Source organism: Seriola aureovittata, chromosome 24 (assembly GCF_021018895.1).
Source record: "Seriola aureovittata isolate HTS-2021-v1 ecotype China chromosome 24, ASM2101889v1, whole genome shotgun sequence".
Lineage (NCBI taxonomy): Eukaryota > Metazoa > Chordata > Actinopteri > Carangiformes > Carangidae > Seriola > Seriola aureovittata.
Genome location: NC_079387.1, coordinates 11770057 through 11792240, shown reverse-complemented (window position 1 = coordinate 11792240; position 22184 = coordinate 11770057). Strand labels below are relative to the sequence as shown.

The 22184-nt window shown below is 40.8% G+C and overlaps 3 protein-coding genes across 5 annotated transcripts; all 3 read right to left on the bottom strand.

Annotated features, from left to right (window-relative positions):
- Nucleotides 1–140: 140 nt before the first annotated feature.
- LOC130165467 (T-cell surface glycoprotein CD3 zeta chain-like) lies at nucleotides 141–17508 on the bottom strand. Of its 2 annotated transcripts, none has more exons than XM_056370783.1 (9): nucleotides 17382–17508; nucleotides 13472–13645; nucleotides 3973–4070; nucleotides 3462–3506; nucleotides 3199–3264; nucleotides 2965–2997; nucleotides 2707–2760; nucleotides 2108–2137; nucleotides 141–2028 (listed from the first exon to the last, which is right to left on the bottom strand). In XM_056370783.1, exons 2-9 carry the CDS (start codon nucleotides 13530–13532, stop codon nucleotides 1963–1965), a joined length of 453 nt encoding a protein of 150 aa, XP_056226758.1. In that variant the 5' UTR covers nucleotides 13533–13645; nucleotides 17382–17508; the 3' UTR covers nucleotides 141–1962. The 2 variants fall into 2 exon arrangements, with proteins under 2 accessions (XP_056226758.1, XP_056226759.1); XM_056370784.1 differs by lacking the exon at nucleotides 17382–17508 and adding an exon at nucleotides 15430–15494.
- On the bottom strand, nucleotides 14149–16962 carry creg1 (cellular repressor of E1A-stimulated genes 1). The gene is made up of 4 exons (XM_056370771.1): nucleotides 16611–16962; nucleotides 15828–15947; nucleotides 15616–15729; nucleotides 14149–15518 (listed from the first exon to the last, which is right to left on the bottom strand). The coding sequence occupies exons 1-4, from the start codon at nucleotides 16905–16907 to the stop codon at nucleotides 15432–15434; spliced, it is 618 nt and encodes a 205-aa protein (XP_056226746.1). The 5' UTR covers nucleotides 16908–16962; the 3' UTR covers nucleotides 14149–15431.
- On the bottom strand, nucleotides 17395–21828 carry setdb2 (SET domain bifurcated histone lysine methyltransferase 2). Of its 2 annotated transcripts, none has more exons than XM_056370713.1 (12): nucleotides 21366–21828; nucleotides 20777–20890; nucleotides 20588–20683; nucleotides 20311–20501; nucleotides 19827–20126; nucleotides 19405–19733; nucleotides 18897–19066; nucleotides 18563–18816; nucleotides 18377–18425; nucleotides 18083–18285; nucleotides 17659–17747; nucleotides 17395–17578 (listed from the first exon to the last, which is right to left on the bottom strand). In XM_056370713.1, the coding sequence occupies exons 1-12, from the start codon at nucleotides 21418–21420 to the stop codon at nucleotides 17395–17397; spliced, it is 2034 nt and encodes a 677-aa protein (XP_056226688.1). In that variant the 5' UTR covers nucleotides 21421–21828. The 2 variants fall into 2 exon arrangements, with proteins under 2 accessions (XP_056226688.1, XP_056226689.1); XM_056370714.1 differs by having other exon boundaries at nucleotides 17414–17578; nucleotides 17659–17742.
- Nucleotides 21829–22184: the final 356 nt, after the last annotated feature.

Here is a 22184-nt window from a genome sequence, read left to right as displayed (position 1 = left end):
CGAAAACACACGACTTCCGCTGGTTAATTTCAAAATAAAACTATTAGAAATATATATTTTATATGTATATAAAACATGTTTTATACATTTTCATTATGATTGAACATTATGATTGAACATATAAATAACATTAAACAGTGTGCTCAGCTGAGACATTTTTATCATCATTTTATTAGAAGCCAGATTATCTTTTACAGAGTTATGGTAAGCATTACCATAAAAGCAAAATATTCACACAGAAACATTTTAACAATATCATTGTTATTCAGTCGTTACAGCACAAATTCTCAGGAAGATATCAGAACAAAAAAAATAAAATACTAGAAATACTTCCATAATAACCATCTACTGTGTTAAATGAAAACAAAACTGACAAAGTAAGAAAGTGGATTCAAAAAAGAAATGATCAGCAGAGATTTTGGTTAAATTACCACCATATATAAGCTTTATCATAAAAACAAAAGGAAACTTAAAGCTGCTGCACCACTTGCTTTTTAATTTTATAGTGAAATCATTATGTTGCAATAAACCAGACATTTTTATTGTCTAATGTATGAGGACCCAAAGGGTTCACTATTACATAAATAAGTTGGACACTATGTAAAAAGAAATAATCATGTAGGCCTAAATAAATGCAGAATTAATCAAATGTTAAAAATTCAAAGCTCAAAATTGTCAAATATTATTTGACCCTGCTTCTTTTCACAATAACAGTTCATTATGATTCTATTCATTTCTCCATTCATTCAAGCTCAGCAAAGTGATTGGTTGTCCATTTAATCAACAGCCAATCACATAAGCAGCTCTGCCTTTTTTTGGCTTCATGAATTTAAAATATTCATCTGAAAAAAAAAAAATTTGACTTAAAAACTTGGTATTAAATAAAAACAAGCTGAAATAAAATGATTTTATTGTGAAAAGAAGCATGACAAGGAAATATTTCACATTAATGAGGACAATTTTAAAAGATTATTATAATTATTAATTATCAATTATTATTTGAAGTTCTATAACAATGCAGCTAAAATCATAGAAAAAAGAAATTAACTATGATGAGCTTTTTTTATATTCGTTTATAAAATATTAAACACTTTGGGGCTCCACACAGAGCAGCTTTAAGTCTTCATTTGATTTCAGATTCTCCAGATTTTAAAATGAATTTAAAAAATATAGAACAGAGTGAAACTCAAACCACTGCAGCCTTTACATGTTGCTTCATCTGCAGATTCAGTTGGTTTCCTATTATTTTACATCTTGCTATATACAAAACAAGGGTGGAAAGTAACTCCTCTAATATCAACCAAGCTCTAGTCTTGTTGCTTCTCCCTAAAGGGTGAGTCAGGTCAGGTGGGTGGGGGCGTGTTCGACATAACGAGGCGGTCACCTGATTTCTGCCGCTCTAAATTAACAGGTGTCCACACTTTTACTTTGGAAAGTCAATTTTACTTTTACAGTAATGTCACTGCTGTGAGGTCCGTGTCTGTTTTGGTGAAGAGAAAAGTTCAGAGAGGGTTAACCCTAACCCTCAAACTACAGTACAACATGTTTGTTTCCTGTTTCCTTTCCTGTCGATCATAATCTCAGTGGAATCACAGCTGGGAATAAATCAATCAAAATGAACAGATGAGAAGACAGAGAAGAGATCTGTGTTACGTTTCTGATGTTTTTCTCAAAGTGAAAAAGGAAAAATAGTCATGTGTGATATTTAAACCTCTCAAACATCTAAATACGAATCAACAAGATGATAAACTGTCTTAAAAAATGAACCTAAACCAATGAGAAGTGTTTCAGACTCACGTTCACATCTCAACCATTAAATCTATCAAATCAAAGTCAAACTGTTTCCAGTCTGTCGTCATTAAACAACAACTTCAGCCAAATCATTTTCCCAGAAACAGACGCCAGTGTGTTGAGGCTGACAGGAAGTGAGGTGGCGGAGGGAAAAGGGTAATGACCCCTGAGTTAGCGAGCGGGAAGCTGCTGCATCTGCAGAGAGTCGTAGGTGTCTCTGGCGGCCGAGCTCAGACCCTGAGGAGAAGGGAAGTTGTTTAATAATCAATCAGTTAATTAATAATATATATATTTAATATAAATATTCTCCACTCACCTGGTAAACCTGCTCGTTCTTCCTATGACGCTGCAGAAAAAAAAGGAGAAACAAATATTTAAAATACATTTAAAAATGATAATTCTGTTAACGGAAATAAAGAAAATAAAAGAATAAAAAAGTGGTGGAAAGTAACTAAATACATTAACTCAAGTACTGTGCTGCAGTTTATTACTGAGTGTCTTTATACTTCAGAGGAAAATGTACTTTTTACTGCAGCTTTGGTCACTAGTGACTTTTCACAATAAGATTTTACATCTGATCATTTTATAAAATATGATGAATGATTAAAGATTAAAGGACCAACAGTAAATGAGGTAATTTTAGAATTAGATTCTACATTAAATTACCGACCACATGTTAATTGTAATTAATGATGTAATTAATACACCTTTCATGTATTTTGTTGACAATACTTCAGTACTTTTACTTTTAATGGAGTATTTCTGTGCTGTTTGTACTTTTACTGCAGTAACTGACTGGAATTCTTCTTCTGATCAAAGTTAATAGAATTTAATACATAAGCTTTAAATATAATTCAACAAGAATGACTGAATGTGGTTTTGTCACAGACCCAGATGTTAGTTTGATACTCTCACCTCTTTTTTAACAGGAAGCTCTTTGTATTCTCCTTCTGTGCGTTTGGTCAAACCCTGGATATAAAGAAAACATCATACACTGTGTATTATATACATATTATATATATTATATACATACAGTTTTACTATGTTATTTTTAAAATGCATGACAGAAAATATATAATATATATATATATATTATTATAAAAATATTTAAATAAATAAATGAACCATGAAGCAAAAGAAAAAATAAAGTTGTACAACAGGAGTGTTTGTTACCGTGTAGGTGGAGTCTTCCGTCACCCGGCGGTTCTGTAACAGCAGCAAGGAACACAAGGGAATGAGTTACAGAGTTTTAATACATGAGGTTCTAAACGAAACTGACTGTTTCCTGGTTCATATGGACTTAAACGTTCTGCAGGGTTCTTTCATAATGTTCTCTAGAGCTCACAGGGTTCCTCAGGATCAATTAAACACAGATATAAAGATGAAATCCATCATCGTCAGACTCACTCTTCCTCTCTCGGCGTCTCTGATCACCAGCGGGGCGTAACCATCGGTGTCCTGACCTTTCAGATCCTACACACACACACACACACACACACACACACACACACACACACACACACACACACACACATTATAATCCTGATAGTTTCTCATTAACTGCTTCTTCTATCAAACTGAAATCAAAGCTTTTTTTAAAGACATGTTAAGAGCTGCAGAGACTCGGCCTTAAAGGCAAAGTTAAAACAGGAAGTAATATCGTGACTCACGCTGTAGATGGCCTCCTCTGTTGACTTCGCTTTGGTTTTGAAGAACTACAGAGAAAGGTTAATAATAGTTGGTGAGCACATACTGTGGGTGAAAGACAAACCGCTGCCATGGTTCTTACATGGAGGATTTTAAGTCTCGTGTTGCTGTGAATTCACTGTGAGCTACAACTTGAGCCCCAGTTTTTAGCCTGAATCTGTTCATATCGAGTCAAACTGTCTCATTAGCAGCAGCTGAATCAGCTGTAATCACTTCCTGTCTGCAGCGAGTCATGGACGTTCAGACAACTGTCACTGGATCACTGTGGCCCTGAAGGAAACTTAAAAACATTCTCAGTGAACTTGTTTCTCTGGTTTCTAAGTGGATTTCTGGAGCTTTATTGTGGAGGGACATCCGACATAATGACAGGAAGTGATGTCACACTGAATCTAAACCTGTGAGTTCAGGTTTTTACAGTGAATTAAACCGAATGAAATGAAAATAATCAAAGGAAACAGAGAGTGAGCTACAGACCCGCTCCTTGATGAACATGCCGGTGATGATGAGGCCGTACAGGCCCAGGAAGCCGTCCAGGATGTAACACAGCTGAGGGTCGTACAGCGGCATTGCCTCTGTGGAGGTCAGAGGTCAAAGGTCAGACACACACCGTACAGATTCACGCTCAATATAAAAACAGGCGGCTGTTGTCGACGCTTTGACGTTTGTAAATGATTTGTGGTGTGTTCTAGTTGTGTGATCATGTCGCTAACGGGAGCAGCTGATGACCAGCTGATGACCAGCTGATGACCAGCCTCGTTACCCAGCACCACCTGGGCTGGACTCGGGATCCGTCCCTGCTGTGAGAAACTGGGTGCGTTGGGTTGTGAGGATATTGGGTCTCTGTCGTTCACACTGTGTAAATAAAAGTGTTGCTGAGACTCGGTGTGTCGCTGCAGTGAGGGAATGTGTGTGTCTGTGTGTGTGTGTGTGTGTGTGTGAATGTGTGTGAATGTGTGTGATGGAGCTCAGCGGTTTCCTCAGCTGCTGCCGAGCGCTCGCTGTGGCTCCATTAACAGACAGGTGTGTGTTCATGTGTGGTTCAGTGTGGGTGTGTATATGTGTGTGTGTGTGTGTGTCTGTGTGTGTGTGTGTGTGTGTGTGTCTGTGTGTGTGTATATGTGTGTGTGTGTATATGTGTGTGTGTGTGTGTGTGTGTGTGTGTGTGTGTGTGTGTGTGTGTGTTAGTAAAACTGAAAGAAGCGCCCGACCTCAGAGAAACATTCAAACAGGTCAGAGCTTAGACTCGTCTCCTTCTGTACAAATTTGATTCAAACTCACAGAAACTTGATTTAAACTTTATTTAAACTTGATTTAAACTTTATTTAAAGAGCTTCCACAGAGACCTGAGGTTATTCACCTTCAGTCTGAATGTTTCCTTCACTGACTGAAGCGAGGGATGATCCGACACCTCCTCACAGTGCAGTTTATATCCACATGTACAAACTGCATCCCGTCACACAGTTTGTACATATATATATATATATATATATATATATAATATATATATATATATACATATATACATGTGCACGCATGTGTCTATGAGTCAGTCACTGTCTTTGTCTTTTTTAAACTTAAAGACCAAAATCAATCAATCCATCAATAAGTCAATCAATCTTCTCTGCATTTTAAGTCTGACTGAACTTAAAGTAAAAGCTCTTCATGCAGGAACATGTGAGTGTTACTGCTGCAGATTAATATATAATCAATATATAATGTAACTCTTTACATTAATGTGTAAACAGCATTTTATTGCTGATTATTTTTTATTATGGATTAATCTGCTGATCAGTTTCTGGATTAATCCATTGATTGTTTGGGTTGTAAAACCTCAGAAACGTTGTTTATTAGTTTATTTTGTCTGAAACAAAATTATTCATGAAAGGAAAAGCAGCAAATTGTCAAAGTTAAGAAACTGGAAACATGAAACAAACACTGAATGAATTAATTATCAATGATCAATCTGATGTTCAGTGTTTAACTCTTTCATTTACATCCCGACACACCGAGCCGGGCTTTACCACACACACACACACACACACACACACACACACACACACACACACACACACACACACACACACACACACACACACACACACACACACACACACACACACACACACACACACACACACACACACACACACACACACACACACACACACACACACACACACACACACACACACACACACACACACACACACACACACACACACACACAATGCTATGAACAATGATTTCTGAGTGTTACAGTTACGTTCACTGAGGTTTACAGTTTTATCTTTTTGGTGAAAGACCCTCCTCTTCCTCCTCTCCCTCCTCTTCCTCCTCTTCCTCCTCTTCCTCCTCTACCTCCTCTTCCCCCTCTTCCTCATCTACCTCCTCTTCCCCCTCTTCCTCCTCTTCCTCCTCTTCCCCCTCTTCCTCCTCTTCCTCCTCTTCCTCCTCTTCCTCCTCTTCCTCCTCTTCCTCCTCTTCCTCCTCTACCTCCTCTTCCCCCTCTTCCTCCTCTTCCTCCTCTTCCTCCTCCTCATGTTGAGTTTCCAGGAATCTGTTGATCTACTGATCGAGGGTGTAAAAGCACTAGTTTCATGTTAACGTCAGTATCTCCAGTCTGCATCAGTGGTGGAGGCTCAAACAGCACATCTGGTCAGATAACAGTAAATACTGGACCAAATATAAACACAACAGGAAGTCAGTGTGTGTGTGTGTGTGTGTGTGTGTGTGTGTGTGTGTGTGTGGTTGAGGCGGCTGGTAATCTGATAAACGTAGCGTGGTGAGTTTCACATGCACATGATCGGCTCTGTTTCAAACACACATGCAGATCTGACCCAGACTGAAGGGAAGTTTTATTCAGAACAAATTTAAATTGTCAGTTTTAGAAGATTAGAAACGACATTTTATATTTTTTTTCCTCATTTATCTCTGATGTAAATGAAAACGTTCGTGCAGCGGTCAGAGTCATAATGTAACGCAGCAGCAGGAAAAACACATGAGCGTCAGGTTCACAGACTCAACTTCACTTTAAGTTTCAGACTGAAACAAATAAAGAGTGGAAGCAGTAACGTGGCGGAGTCTGACTACTGCGACAAGTTGTACTAGTACTACAACGTTTCCATGTTGTATTACTGCACTTTTTACTGCTCCGTCAAACGATTCAAAACAAACGACCGCCTTTAAAATCATGATGCAACTGTTCCCTGAAAAAATCTCCATATATTAGATTTCAGTTCATAATTGATTCTTTAATTTTCAGTCACACCAGCACTGTGAAAATATTCCATGTAAAAATATTCCATGTAAAAATATTCCATGTAAAAATATTCCATGTAAAAATATTCCATGTAAAAATATTCCATGTAAAAATATTGTTTCAGGTATTTTCATGATTCAAGACGTTTGTATTAAGTCCGATTTTCAATGACTTTACTTGTAACAGAGTATTTTTACATCGTGTTGTTATTATTTTTACTGAATATTTCAGAATAGTTCCTTCCACAGAAGAAAGATTGTTATTAAAGGTTGTAACTGTTCAGTGTTTCAGCGCTGTGAAATATTCTCTGATAAATATTTATTCTAAAAGGATTTTTACTTAGGTTTCCACTTTGTGCCATTTTATACTTTATAAAAACTTCTAAGGGACAATATTGTACTTTTTGCTGCATTTACCTGACGTCTGTCGTTGATCTTCACATTAACATCACGCACAAAAAACATAAGGTCACCTTATAAAATACATTTCTATAGATTCAACTGCACAAAAATATGTAAAATAATTTAAACTACCTGCAACATTACAAAGCTGTTTACATGTTAATCATCATGAATAATAATCCAGTAAATATCATAATAAGAGAACATGGAGTAAGAGTATTTTTACAGTGTAGTATTACTATACTGGTCCCAGCACCGTGCTGTTAGCAGCAGCAGTAACTTTCAGCGTCGCGTCAGCGTCTTCACGTTTAACCAACACGAGAGAATAAAGAGACACTGAGAAGAAGGTAGATAATGTCATATAATGTATAATGTTTATACTTAATGCAACAAGTCCAGAAAAAATCTCTTTTTACTCATTTGACACAATAATAAACCTTTAACTCGAGTGTAGAGCGTTTAGTTTGTGTCGCATCTGAAAATGTGACACACGCCTGAAAGAATATTTCATTTTAAGCTTTCAAGAGTGAATATATAAATATATATATATATATATATATATATATATATATATATATATATATATATGTAATATTGTAAACCTTCATATCATAACCTACAGTACACACACTAAGACACATTCATACAAACTAACACACTCTCTCAAACTGAAGCAATGACGAAGCAACAAAAGATCTTCAGCTAAACTTCCTCTAATTCTCATCTGCTGTATTTTTCACTGTGTAACTGATAATGAAAATGAATGATAATTAAAGGGCCACGGTGACACGGCGTAAACGTGGCTGCATGATGCAACATGTAGAAATGAAATAAAGTAGAAGGTAAAAGATTTTCCCCTGAACTGAAATGAAGGAAAAGTAAAAAGTGACCGAACGAGGATTTCAACAGAAAACAAGAGTCGTTCCGTTTGACTGTCGACCAATCGGTTTCACAGGCCGTAAAAATACAAAGAATATTGTCTCTGTAAGCTTTAATCTATCAGCTGTTTCTCTAATATTAATCGTATCAATAATCAGAGCTGGTAGTGACGGTAAAACAATAGTTCAATGAAAACGTTGGTGTTTTCATTTGCTGCTCCGACAGAACCAGATATTTAAAGACGTTTCCTCCAACTCTGGAAAATATCCTCTACATTTTGAACCATTTCATGACTTTTTATTGACGAACGAATGAATTGAAAAATGAATCCGCAGGTTAATCGATAAGGAAAATAGACGTTAAGTGGAACGATATAAAAATGAACATTTAACCTAAATTTACAGTAAAAGGTCAAAATAAAAGCAGCAGTTTGGATCTGTTGTTGCATCAGACTGTGTGTTCCTAATAAAGTGATTACATGTCACAGCTCTGTGATGGTCTGATTCTGTTCCACAGCTGAAGTCTGAGTTTATGTTCTGTTATAGACGTGGAGAACCGGAGCAGATTAACTCGTTAGTTTCCACTGAAGCTTCACTGAAACACGCCGTCGCTCTTTTCAGGAATCGACTGATGAAATCGATGGAAAGCTTCATCACATGTTTTCATGATTATCATGTTTGTTCGTGACTCATCACAGATGCAAACTAACGACAGTCACGGCTCATTTCCAGTCAAAGAAAAAAAGAAAACTCCAACAATCAGCAGTTTTCCATCTTAACGTCAGTAAATCTCTCCTACATGTCCGAACGTCCCTGAACGCACCACATTTAACGACGAATGCAGCTGAAATCAATTCATCAAAACGTGTTTGTTCCAGCTTCTCAGAAACGAAGACGATGGAAACTGAACATGTTTGGGTTTTGGGCCGATGATCAGACGATTAACTGATTGATCGATAACTGATATAATGAGCATTGATCCAAACAGACTGCATGACAACACAGAGAGCCGCTCATTGATCCGACATTACAGGAACAATTAAACTACATGTTTACTGTCAGGGCCAACCACCAGACACATGGAAACACGAGTGTGACGTCAGTGTTTCATGTGGAGATGGTGTGTGTGTGTGTGTGTGTGTGTGTGTGTGTGTTTGTTATGTACTTCTATAGAGTTTCAGTGGATTCATTCAGAAACACGAGCTTCAGACAAATATTTGCCTTTGTTAGTTTTTCCACTGTGTGTGTGTGTGTGTGTTGTGTGTGTGTGTGTGTGTGTGTGTGTGTGTGTGTGTGTGTGTTGTGTAATCAGCCTGGAAACAGTCAGAAACAGGTTAAAAGGGTCGAGAGGAAACAGTGTAAGCACTTTATTAAACTGCTTATTTTGGTGTTTGGCACCTGTTGAACGATTTCCTCCTTCACACACTGAGCAGCTTCCTGAATGAAACCGCCAGAATAAAAGCGTCTCTGGTGGTCTTTAATAAAGACTCAGCCACTTTGAAGCTACAGTGTCGTGTTTCTCAGAGAAGTTACCTGACACATTTAGTGTCAAAGTATTTTACACTCACATTTTTTCACCTACTTTGTTACATCCCCCTTCCCAGAATGCCTTTAGAAAATCCCCAAAGAAGGGGGTGTGGCCTCAGAGCTTCTGTGGCTAAATGTATTTTCTGTCTGAGAAGCTGAAACGTGATTTTTTTATTGTTTTGGGGAAGAAACATTTCGGCTCCACGTCGATCAAACTGAGACAATAAGAACAACCTCACTTCAACACCCTGATACAGATGTTGTGTACGGTTTCACACATCACATCAGGCTCAGTCTGATACCTGACCTTGCTCACATAGTCTGGTCTGGTCTGGTCTGGTCCGGTCCTGATCACACTCACACTACACGTCAACCACAACCTGCCACTTCATGCTCACGTGTTGATGCCGGGCTGCGATGGCCGCTTCTCTCTTGGATCCCTGTTGCTATAGTAACCAGGTTCATTAACCTTCGAAAAGTTACACATGCTGGACACGGATTTTATTCTGCTTCGTCTTCAGCAGGTAAACCGCTGCTCGTGGCGGGAACAGTCACATGACTCCGGCGCTCGCCTCCCTGGTAGATTTCAGATTGATTTTAAAATTCTGTTGTTGACTTTTAAGGCTTTAAATGACATCTCTGATTTATTGACATGTATGTGCCGAACAGAGACCTGAGGTCTGCAGGAGACGGGCTGCTGGTCCCCCAGGTCACGGTTTGTGTTCGCCGTTCGAGCCCCGACACTCTGAGATCAGACGCCGTCATTAACTTCCTTTAAATCTCTTCTTAAAACACATTTCTCTGTCTCAGCCTTTGCTGTTTGATACGTGTTTTAACTCCCTAATTATTGTTTTTACATGTTTTATTGCTCAGATTCTTTGGACTTTTCTTTCATCTGGTTTTACCTTTTTCTTGTAAAGCTCTTTGTGACTTTGAGCTACAAATAAAGTGATTATTATTAACGAACCCTGAGCAAATCTTTTCCGTCTCCTTCTCTGTCGCATCAGGAAACAGACAAACCTGCTTCTGAACGACGGACGTGTTGGAGGAAACAGAACCAGATAATGTTTGAGCTGAGCTGAACAGATTAACACCATGTTGGTTTTCCACCTAAACATCTGATGTTGCACAACATCATCCATGTGTCGTGACTCCGCCTTCTGACCTATGAACAGCAGAACCCTTAAGGTCACTTCCTGATGTTTACATGGGATTTATCTCCGACATGACAGATATTACTTCTTCTTTATCTGACGGAGGCCGTTTGACAGAATCAACTCCCAGCATCCAGAGCTGGTGTCAAAGTGTCGCTGTGGTTTCAGAGTCGACGGTTTGCTCCTGAACACCTGAGACAGAATCCAGGACACCTCGCCGCCGTCTGTGCAGACATGTCGACTCTCTCCCCCTCTGCTTTCTCTTTCTTTTCCTGCCAACCCGATTCACCCCTTTACACCGTTTTCATTTCGTTTCCCTCCTTCTGCTGCCGCTCTATCAAAGATGGCCGCCGGGCTGAGAAACGGGTTTCGCGGCAGATATTTCACGAGTCATAGTTTCTGCTGTGAACAGCACGTTTCTTGAGTCTTTTTCTGAGGCGGTCTCAGTGTGAGGGGCATCTCTGTTGCCACGGCAACCTCTGTCACAGTGTGACCACACCGAGCTGAAGCAGTTTGGGATGGAGTCACAGCTCAAACAACCACAAAGCTGCTTCCTGAGTTCAGAGCAGGGTGGTGGTGGTGGGGGGGTTCACTCTTTGTGGTCAATTAATGTTCTTCCCTCCACAGAAAATACAGAGCCGCAGCATTACACAACCTTTCAATCAGCATTCATTTACATGAGAAGGACTGTATCACAGGACGGAGCACTTTACATCTTTAAGCTACGGACTCCTACAACTTGATGCCAAAGCTTCTTCAATCTGTTTATCAGGAGCCAAAACAGATTTATACTTTTTTAAATATCTTTTATTGATTTTAAGGCTTAAGTTTAGATTCAGGAGACAAAGTTCTGCCTCAAAAACGAATATCATTGAAAATAAAACTCTAATTTCTCACTTTAGAGCTGCGTTTAGAGGAATTAGAGTTTCGAGGTTTTTATATTTTGAAGACCTTTCCGGATCATATCCGAAGTAAAAATCCATTTTCATTTTGAATATATTAGTATTTAAATAATTTTACTACAAAATGACGTTCAAATACACCTGAAAAAACATCTGTAAATACATCTGTAAACATCTGGATGTGAGAGTATAAAGCATCGGTTTATGAAACACTGCGCTGCATCAGTTCCTAAAATGGAGGCAATCGTGTTGTCGTCATGACGAATCCCCAAGTTCAAACCTTTTGTCGCTCTGTTGAAACACTATGAAGAAAATTATAATGATCTGCCTCCAATTCTCAGACGGGAAACGTTCTGACTGCTGCTGTTCACACAGTGCGACTGCCTGAAATCTTTATTTACTTTATAAGGTAGAAAACCAACTGGTCTTTTAATCATTTAAACTGGTTTTTAATCATCAAAACTTATAATTAACACCTAAACTGTACATGGTTCAAACTGACGGTCTGAGCTGGTATTTAACAGTATAAACTCCAGTTGGTCTTTTCATATTATGGAGCTGGTTCACGAGCTTCAGCCAGCTTCATGTAACTGGTCAACGGGGAGAAACCCACCATGGGCCCGTCATCTGGTGAAGCTTATACTGGTCCTGTTGGCCACAAATACTGGTTTAACCTTTGACCTGTTCAAGTTACTGGAGAACGCACTTCTCCATCTGGTTCACCACGTCCAGTGACGCCTAATCGTGCCAACTCGTCGTTTCACAGGCTCAAAGGTCAGATGCTGCGTTTTATCAACAAAAGTTAAGAGTATAGAAATGTTCTGGATTTATCAAGTTATCTCTTAACTAAGTAGGAAAGTAAAGAAAGTAAAGTTGCACAAACAAAGCAAAACATCTACAAGAAGCATGTTGCCTGTTTGTATCTGTAGGTCCAGATAACATTAGCACGTAGCCGAGTTCAAGTTTATTTGTTATTCTGACTTTTTTTAAAAACACATCTGAAATTCAGCATCTTTTCTCAGATGCTCAGACAGGAAGTAAAAATCTAAATATTAGCTTTACCTGTTGTAAGCTAACTGTTAGCAAAGAGGGACTGAAACCCACAAACCCCTGGGGAGTGGTGCATCTTTGTTTAGTGCTTGTGTTGATGCTCATCCACCTGTTAGCTAACGTGCTAATCAGACGTGTTAACAACGGCACATTACTTCCAAAGTTAGCTTAAGTAGCTAATGGCTAACTACATCAATCAGCTGGATCAAAACAATAATCAGGTTCCTCGATAAAAACTGAAATAAATGAACTGTGTAAATCTATGAAGACGGAGTCAAACACAGCGAGCAGACCATCCAACATGGCTGCCGGAGAGAAGCTTCTCCACCCTGTGTTCTTCTTCTCTGGTTTGTCATTGTCTGCCGTTAAAACTGTTTGAATTTTCTCACAGAGTTAAACATATCCACAAAGACGCTGGGGGGGGCGGCTTTTTGTCGACGTCCATGAAAACCACACATCTACATTATATTCGGAGATTTTTTTTATATTTGCAGATCAGTTGGTTTCAAGCTTCTTTGTACGCTGAGAGAAAAACCTTCGACACTCATGAAACGCTTTAAACAAACCTGATTATCTTGAAAAATGCATCATCGACTTAAAAACGACATTTCTCAATTTTTTGATAAAACGACAGAATTCATCAAGATATTTAAATCTGAATTGTTGAATCGATGCTTTGTTCTGGTTTTATTATGACATGTAAACGATCAGAGGGGACGTCAGTGAATCTGAGGAGCCCTTCGTTGGTGACACGTCTAGGTAAAGAGTTTGTGTTCAGGTGTGTCTGAGTGAGGAGTCCTACCTGCCGGGGCAAACACCGACGCGAGGACCAGCAGGCCAGATGTCCATGTCCGGAGCTCCATCCTAAAGTGGTTTCCCCAGAACACGTTTCTTCTTCTTCTTCTTCTTCGAACTGGTCTCAGGCTCCAGCGTCGACGCGAGACGACTGAACCAAACTTCTGTCTTCCTCTGCCGCCTTAAAGTGGAACAGGAAGTGGTGAGGAGCTGCTCTGCCAGGTGACACAGTCATTCTCTACGTATATGAATCTCTCTCCCACACATGAACAGTCTTTGTACATGTGGAAAAATAATTCAGTTTTTCGTGTTTGTTCATTTGTTTTTTGATGTTTTAGCAAATCTTAAAAATCTTAATCTGAACCAAACTGAGGAGGAAGTTCAGCTTTGAACTAACTGAAATAGATTTTTAGCTACTAAATAAAAATAACTCGACTTGACTTAAAGTATTGAATATTTTCCATTTAGTTTTAAAGATCCCCAAACTGTGGGTCAGGACCTCAGAGGGGTCTCAGGATAAACCTGCTCGGTCGTAGGAAGATTCATAGCGATGAACAGAAGATAAAACTAAATCATGTTGCTATGGGACATATTGGATCTTTAAACATATATATTATCATGGGTTAAAACTCAGTTTCACTACATCTAAAAAAAGAAAAATACAACACAGAAAAAACGGCGCCATCTGTTTTTGTAACACAAAACTTTATTAATACAAATCATCCATTAATACTGTCTCAAAAAAATAAAATTTCACAGCAAAGTCTTCAAGTTATTTTAAAGGCAAATGTTCCTCTTCGGCATGAAGGAGCGGAGAATCGTTACTGGAGTGTAACGAGACGTTTAAGGCGTCACACAAAGTTATTGATATGGTATCACAGTGGCATTCGAGCGCCAGTTTACGACCCCACCCCCACCACTGACTAAAACTGAAAGTATAATGAAGACTTAATAAACCTAATCCTAAATAAATACATTCAATGTAGAAGTTATTATCAGTTCCCACCAATAAAAAATCTCTTTTTCAATGTGTCGTGTTTATTTGAGTCAAATTTCCTGCCTTAACGAGACAGTAAAGTTTGAGTGTGACTGTGATCTAATAATTAAACTTTTCCTAGTTTAAAAGATTCATTTTGATTCTGCTGATTCTGATATAAAGTGCAGTTTGTTGTCACAGCAAAGACAAGAACAACAGGAGGTTTCCAGTGCAAAGCTCATCAAATCACACTCCTTAAATCTTTCTTTGATCGACTGGAGTTTGGTGTGTTGAGCTGAATGGAGACACAAAACCAAAGAAAAAGAGAAATATGTATAATAAGTTTACTATATAAGTATAAGTGTTTCCTGTTCCAGTAAAAGTGTAAAAAGGTGCAGATGTACGTTTATTTCATTTCATTTTCAACTTCAATTGTTCGATAGAGGAAAGTTAAAATTGAATCAGCGTCGTTCAGTTTTTAATGTCTGTCTACAGAATATGTAATTACATTATGAATGTTTGAGTTTGATTATCTGCACCATGGCGCCATCCAGTGGCCAAACTCCAACACTGCAACTGTCATCTTCTGTACGACACAACTACACTGTGCACACATAAATATATATATAATCACACATTAATCATTTCTAACTTTGATCAGCAGAAACCACAGAATTATTGTTGAAGGTAGGAAAATATTTTCTTCTCAAAATATAATATCAACTAAAAAATAATAAACTGATCAATCAGTCTATAAGAACCACTGCACTGCTGATTGATTTTTTCCAATACTGTGATCTGGATTATAGAGATTATAGATTATATATAAGAATAGGCATCTTCCTCTCTGTTTTATGAACTCCTGCAGTCATTTTAAAGTAAATAATAGTAATAATAGTAATAATTTGATAAAAATTTACTTTGTTAAATCTGAAACTTGTAGAACTACAAATGGAACATTTAGGACTACAGAGACCAGCAGCTCTGACCGTCAGTGGTGCTTCCTGTACGGTTTGGCCTGGAAATATTCCTCTGGAGTGACGGTCTTCACCCCGCCAAAATAATCCAACACCCACACCTGTAACACAGAGAGGGGGGGGGGGTACGTTAACGAGACTTCCTGCCGTCTGATTGGCTGAAAACAGTGATGATGTCGAACCTGTGTGTCCTTTTACCTGTGTGATGTTGAACTTGGCGAAGAACCAGTTGTGGTCAGACGGCCAGTCGATCATCTCCGGGTGTCGGCTGAACAGAGCTTTCTTAGCAAACCCCGCCTCCGTCCCGTTCACCTGGACAACAGGAGGGAGAGGAGGGGGAGCGGGTCATGTGACTGCTCAGACTGTAGCACCTGGACACAGAGGTGGGAGCAGGTGTGTGTATTTGTTACCTCGACAACAGATCCAGACAGGATGATGTGGGCACAGAGAGGACTCTGAGGGTCGAAGCCCTGCTGTTTGCAGTAATCAGTCTGAGCCAGAGACATGGACAGAGACGCCTCAGGGTTCACCTGCAGGGAGGAGGAGCTTATTATACTTATTATAGTTCATAGTTTTTATTATAGCTCACAACACTGACCTGAAACCAGGTCGCAGAATCTTTCGCACTCTCTCACTTGAATCTCTGTCTTTGTTGTTTAAGCTCATGTTGTCATAAGACATCACTCTGACCTTTGAACCTTCCTCTTTAAAGACACAATAAAAGTTTAACATAACTTTTATAACTAACTAAAGACTTATTAAAAACCTTTATGTCTTTTCTGTGACTTTTAAATCATTAACAGTCTAATAAACCTCATACATCTCCTGTGCTGTGTTCCTGCCATCATGTGACATGTAACATGTGACTTCAACTCCAAAACTGCTGAGTCACTCTGTGTAAAAAGTGCTGCATCATGGTAGAAACTGCTGTTGCATAAAACCTAAACCAGATGTTTACATAACTTTTTACAGATTTTGTGTTATTTTACAGAAGTCAGACATTTAAATGTAATTATAAATAAATCCAAACACATTATAGCAACAGGACGGGAGACAAAGGTTCTATAACTGAGACTTCCGCAGAAATATTACAGAGATAAGGGGTTAAATTATTAAGTTTTCAGTTGGTCTAATGATACTTTCTGAGACAGTTTAAAAACTACACACAGTGACATGAACTACAGGACTCCCACCTCCAGGTCCTGCACGGAGATCTCCATGCGGGTCAGGTACATGTAGGGCACCCCGGTGCTGGAGCCCTCCGGCCCGTCGCTCACCGAGAAAGCGTTGGAGAACGGCTGGCCCACCACCGGCTTGTGGGTGGAGATGGTGGCCATGGAAGCCCAGTCGCACGTGTGGGCGATAAAGCGGGCGACCCGGGCCACCTGGTCGTGAGGCGGGATCCGGACCCGACAGGAGGAGGACGGGGAGACGGAGGCCCAGAGGAGGCCGAGGAGGAGCACGCACGCAGCCCGCAGAACAGCGCTCATTTTCGGATTCAGTGTTCGAAGGACAGTCGGTGAAACGGAATATAAACAACATACGGAGATCCGGTCTGGAGTTTCAAAATAAAAGCAAGTCTTTCCTGGCCAACGTCGCATTGTACTCTCAAAATAAAAGCTTTAACGCCACATAAATATTAAAGTGAATATTCCCAAAATGCATTATAGATCTAAAATGCTGGTAAATCAAATTAAAATGTGTCGTACATTTCTATGTCTGAAATCAAGTTTCAAAATAAAAGCCCTTTTCCCAGAACTGTGATTTCAAGTCACATTTCAACAGAAGTAAAATACACTGAATGAAATAAAACCAAACACACATTATAATGTTTCAAAATAAAGCAGATTAAATTAATTTCTTAAATTCATATCTTTTATTTAGAGAAAGTTTTTTAAACGGTTTTACTACATCACAATAGTATAAAAATGTATATTTGTGGATGTCAGCTGGAGTGTCTGAACCTGGTTTGTGGGATCACTTGGCCTTTATCGCTTCTTGACCTTTGACCTCGCAGACATCACACAGGCTTTCCTTGATGGTAAACTGACCTCGACAACCGTCACTACCGCAGAGACAGGGCACTTCCTGTTTGCGCAGCGAGGCAGTTTGTGTGTCGGAAGAGAAATTCCAGGTTAACTCAGTGCCGGCCTTCACCACCCTGCATCAAGAAACACAGAACGTTCATTAACAACCGCAATGAAAGAAAAACTACAAACACCTGGTTCTCCTCTTCCTCACCTGTTGGTGAAGAAGGCGATGACGGGGAATCCGGGGTCGTGGGTGTCGGTGAAGACGTTCTGGATGAACAGGTTCGGCCGGCAGCTGTGCTGTAGTTCACAGAGACCGGGTCAAAATAAGGATCAAACTTCCACATTAAAACAATATTATAATAATATTATTGTTTTTTTCTACAAAGGCTATTTAAAGGATTTCATAAATACCAGTTTATTACTCTTTAATTTTATATGACAGCGTGATGTTGACTTTACAAGAATTAAGTTATACTTTCTAAAAAGAAAAAATATGAAATACTTTAAAGATTAAAGTCAGAATTTCACGAGTCAAAATTTCTTATTATTTCTTTTTATTCATTGTGTTTTTTTTTTAATCATAAAACAAAAATTATCCTGATAATCTCTTTATTGGTTTTCAGTCTACTCACGTTGATGAAGCGGCTCACGTTTCCCTCCTTGCTGGCGTCCAGAAAATAAACGTCCTCCACTGTCGCCGCTCTCTTTAAACTCTTCCTCTCTCTTTCTTTTGTCTCCATCTTGGTGCCGTTCACGCTGTGGACTGCCGCCGCCGCCGCCGCCGGACTGGCTGTGGGCGTGGCATCGTTCTTCTCCTTGGATTGAGACTGGTCACCTGATGGACAGTATCCAATCATTTCTAACAAACACTGACAGATTAATGTGAAAAGTAGATAAATACATCATCATAATACGACCTGCTGTACCTGCTGAAGGAGACGACGCCTCTGGACCTCCCACCAACACCGTCTGGCCCTGACCACAGAAAACATCATTATTTAGTTTTCGTTTATCTCTGAGTTCAACATCCATCTAATGACTGATGATGCTGGAGTGTCTCTAGAGGTAAATGATGGACCAGTGAGACCAGCAGCCACTGGTCAGATCTGAACCTTGTCTCTGTCCTGGACTGCGGCGGTGGTGCTGTTGCTGTCGGCGGGTCTCTGGATCACTGGAACGTGCAGGGGGGGTGAGTTGGGCGGAGACAAGGGCGGTGGGGACTCCAGCAGCTTGCTCCGCCCCTCCAGGACCGGCGGGGCCAGCCACTCGGTGACGACCTCCACCTCGTCGTCTGACGGGAGCTCAGCCCTCGTCAGCTTCGGGGGCGGGAGCTCGGCCGGACTCTGGACCCGCTGCAGGATCACACCTGAACAACAAACCAGATTTCAGTCTAACTAATGACCTCGAGTTTAGTCTTTGATTGTCTGAATGTCGACGTCGTCTCACCTGCGTAGATGCACACGAACGTGCCGCGGTCCAGGTCGTCACGGCAACGGACGCCCCAGCCACGGTCTTCGGTCTGGAAGACCTGGAGCCGGATTCTGATCCCTCTCTGGACCAGCCGGTTCTGACAACGAGCCCGATCACAACTGCACCATGGACCACACTCATACAGCCTGACACACACACACACACACACACACACACACACACACACACACACACACTTAACTTTTACGCTACAACATGGCCAACAGCATGTGGACAAGATGATGGGGTTCGTTAAGTGATGGTCTGCATTCAGCAACTAAAGTCGTTAATCCAGAGATTCCCACTGGAGAAGCTCAAAGTCAATCAACTAATTACGTTTCTTATGTTTGATTATTATTTACAGATTTCTGCCGCCTGTTTATTAATGTACGAACAGAACCTCATCATCCCTCTGCAAAGTGCTGTTTTACTTCTGACCCAGTCCCTGAGGCGACAATCTGGTGTCCGTCTTTAATTGTCCTACCCTGAGGCTACAGGTTGCGTCAGCCTGTGATGGGTGTAGGAGCGCCCCCCTCTGGTCATTGCGGTGCAGGTGCAGCGCTGTGCGTCGGTGCAGCCGTCGGTGCAATCGCAGCAGGTGTCGAACAGCATGGGGCTGCGGCTCAGGAAGCAGCCGTGCGGCCAGCGGTCCCTCCTGTAGCGGAAGTCAGCGGGCCGGGCACCGCCCTCCCCGCCGCACAGCTCCACCGGCGTAGGCTCCGAGCCGCGGCTCAGGTCCAGCTCTGGACGCCGAGGGCCCGGCACCACAGGGGGGTCCAACCGAACAGAGGGGTTAAAGGTGAAGAAGTCCACCTGGAGGAAAGAGAGAGAAAAACACATTCACATTTTTGTTTTTGGTGAAAGTTTCCTGACGGACTCTGAAGGCACCATGATAAATCAGCTGACCTGCAGGACGTCATAGCTCTCCGAAGCCAACAGGAAACGCATCACATCGTCATGGTTACGGAGGCTCTGTCCGCATGGCGCTTTGTAAACAACATCCCAGTCCTCTACAGCTTCTTCCTCCACCTCCTCTGAGACCGCAGGCTCCACCCCTTTGCCGTCCCAGGTCCCGCCTCCTCGCGGTGATGCCAGCGGCATGGCGCTCAGCCTCTTGAAGCCACAGAGCAGGGGCGCCTTCAGAGGGTTCTGCCCCCAGAACGGAGGCGCGCACTGGGGCATGCTGGACAGACTGGGGAGGCAGGCCTGGAGGGAGAACAACATCTCTGTTCTTATAAAGACTCAACAGACAAACATCCAGACGTCACGTTCTCTCAGAGCTCGTTCCTCTTTATTTACACATGATGAGTTACTGCTGAGCAGCACAGCTTCAGTCACACCCCAGTAACGTCCATCTCTTGTGTGTCCTGTGTGTGGAGCACAGTGTTACCTTGCAGCAGGGGTGAGGCTGGTACTGCAGCTGGACAGGCAACAGAGGAGGCAGAAGCTCATCTCTGCCTGGGGGGGGCACTGATGAGCTGGACAGACTGTTAGAGGGAGGAGCGGGGGAGGTACAGGGGGAGGAGAAGGAGGGGGATGGGGGACTGCGGTGGGAGAAGTCAGCCGGCAGCAGCACCTGACCTGTGCAGGAAAACAGACAAAACTTACACTTCAATACACCCTGGCGTGACTGTCACAGCAGAGTTTCAGAATAAAAGCCTGTTTACCTGAACCGATGACCACCTGGACCACGGAGGCGTCCTGACTGGAGACTGGAGCAGACAAATCCAGAGTCTCCAAAACCTTCAACGCCTGAACCAGCTCTGATTTACAAACAACATCACAACAGGAAACACCAATCACAGCCTGTTCATTAGAGCAGAAGAAGAGTTGGACTTTTAAATTAAAAGACCGACCTTTGTCTGTTGCCGTGTTCTTCTTCAGGACTCTCTTCAGGTGATTCAGATACTCAAAGACCCCATCAAAAGCCTGATCCACATCCTCGCCAGCCCAGAACGCCTTGGCCCGTTCTGAAACACACAACAGGACAAGTTCTCATTATTATTTATATTAACAAATAAAAATGATTCCCTCTGTAATAACTGTCGGTGATACAGAAATGGTGTCTTCACAAGGCTTATTAAACAATCAAGCAGACAGCTGCAGCTCAATTATCTTAATTCTTGTGGAGAAAATAGTAAATTTCACTTATTTTTCTACATCCAGACCACATCATCCAGACCACATCATCTAGACCACATCAGACCAGATCAAAACCACCGTACCTAGATTTGTCTAATCTGGACAAGATTAACACAGAGATAATTAACACAGTTTCAGATTTCTGAAACCTTTATAACGGTTGCTTTTTCACAGCTAGTCCACATCAGACCAGGTCTAGGTCAAAAACCACGGTACCTAGAGTTGTCTAATCTGGACTAGAGTAACACAGAGACTGCAGATATTGTTGAAACCCCTTAATTAGATCAAAACACTTCTTCTTACCAACATCTTGTGCATCTAACGCTTCTTCTTCCATGTCCAGCGGAGACAGAAACATTAGCCTGCTAGCACTCAGCTAGCTTAGCCCACTAACTATAAACAACAAACGTAAACTTTAACACACCGCGATTTAACGGCGGGAAAAGTTTAACGAATACACTACCCGACACAAACAGACATATAAACCAACAGGTAACTTAACTTTATACAGGCTACATCTGAAATTAAGATAATATTGTTTTCATTCATTCGGCTGTGTAGTCGCTAATTTACTACTTCGAGCTAACCGCTGTTGCTAAGTGCTAATTTGCTAATTTGCGCAACATAAACGCCAGCAGGATAATTTAAAGTTTTTTCACCGTTTACTGAAAATTCAACGTTTAATTAATGTGTTAACACTATCGACTACCATAAACTTCCAACAGTGGTGATGAACCGGTTCATGTTTTCGCGATACATTGATGCATAACGGCCACCGTACAGTGATTGTGGAAAATTCACCCTTGTTTGTGTCTTTCAGGCACCGTTTTAATCCGTGAATTTAATTTCTAACTTTTTAAAAATCTTAACAATAGAACAAAATAACAGTGGAGACAGAGAAGTATTCACATATAAGCAAAACCATAATTAATAAACACAATTAAGATAAATTTAGATAAATACGTCATGAGGAAAAATAAGTGGTGAAGAAAAGGAGAAGAAATAAACAGTTTTATTTCTTAGTCACAGTCTTTTCGTTAGAGAAAAATAAATTATGTAAATATACAAAAAAAGAATGCCTTCGTAAAATCTTTTTTCGTGTGTCTGCCTGGGAGCCCAAGC

Excerpts from the sequence above, each read along its gene's own strand:
- LOC130165467 (XM_056370783.1), bottom strand. The coding sequence starts at position 13,532 with ATGGAGCTCCGGACATGGACATCTGGCCTGCTGGTCCTCGCGTCGGTG. Across the intron at positions 3,507-3,972 it reads GCATGTTCATCAAGGAGCGG|TTCTTCAAAACCAAAGCGAA; the intron begins GTCTGTAGCTCA and ends CTTTCTCTGTAG. Across the intron at positions 2,761-2,964 it reads CGGAAGACTCCACCTACACG|GGTTTGACCAAACGCACAGA; the intron begins GTAACAAACACT and ends CTTTATATCCAG.
- creg1 (XM_056370771.1), bottom strand. The coding sequence starts at position 16,907 with ATGAGCGCTGTTCTGCGGGCTGCGTGCGTGCTCCTCCTCGGCCTCCTC. Across the intron at positions 15,948-16,610 it reads TCTCCGTGCAGGACCTGGAG|GTGAACCCTGAGGCGTCTCT; the intron begins GTGGGAGTCCTG and ends TCCTCCCTGCAG. Across the intron at positions 15,519-15,615 it reads CCAAGTTCAACATCACACAG|GTGTGGGTGTTGGATTATTT; the intron begins GTAAAAGGACAC and ends TCTGTGTTACAG.
- setdb2 (XM_056370713.1), bottom strand. The coding sequence starts at position 21,420 with ATGTTTCTGTCTCCGCTGGACATGGAAGAAGAAGCGTTAGATGCACAA. Across the intron at positions 20,891-21,365 it reads GTTAGATGCACAAGATGTTG|AACGGGCCAAGGCGTTCTGG; the intron begins GTAAGAAGAAGT and ends TGTGTGTTTCAG. Across the intron at positions 19,734-19,826 it reads AGAGCTATGACGTCCTGCAG|GTGGACTTCTTCACCTTTAA; the intron begins GTCAGCTGATTT and ends TCTTTCCTCCAG.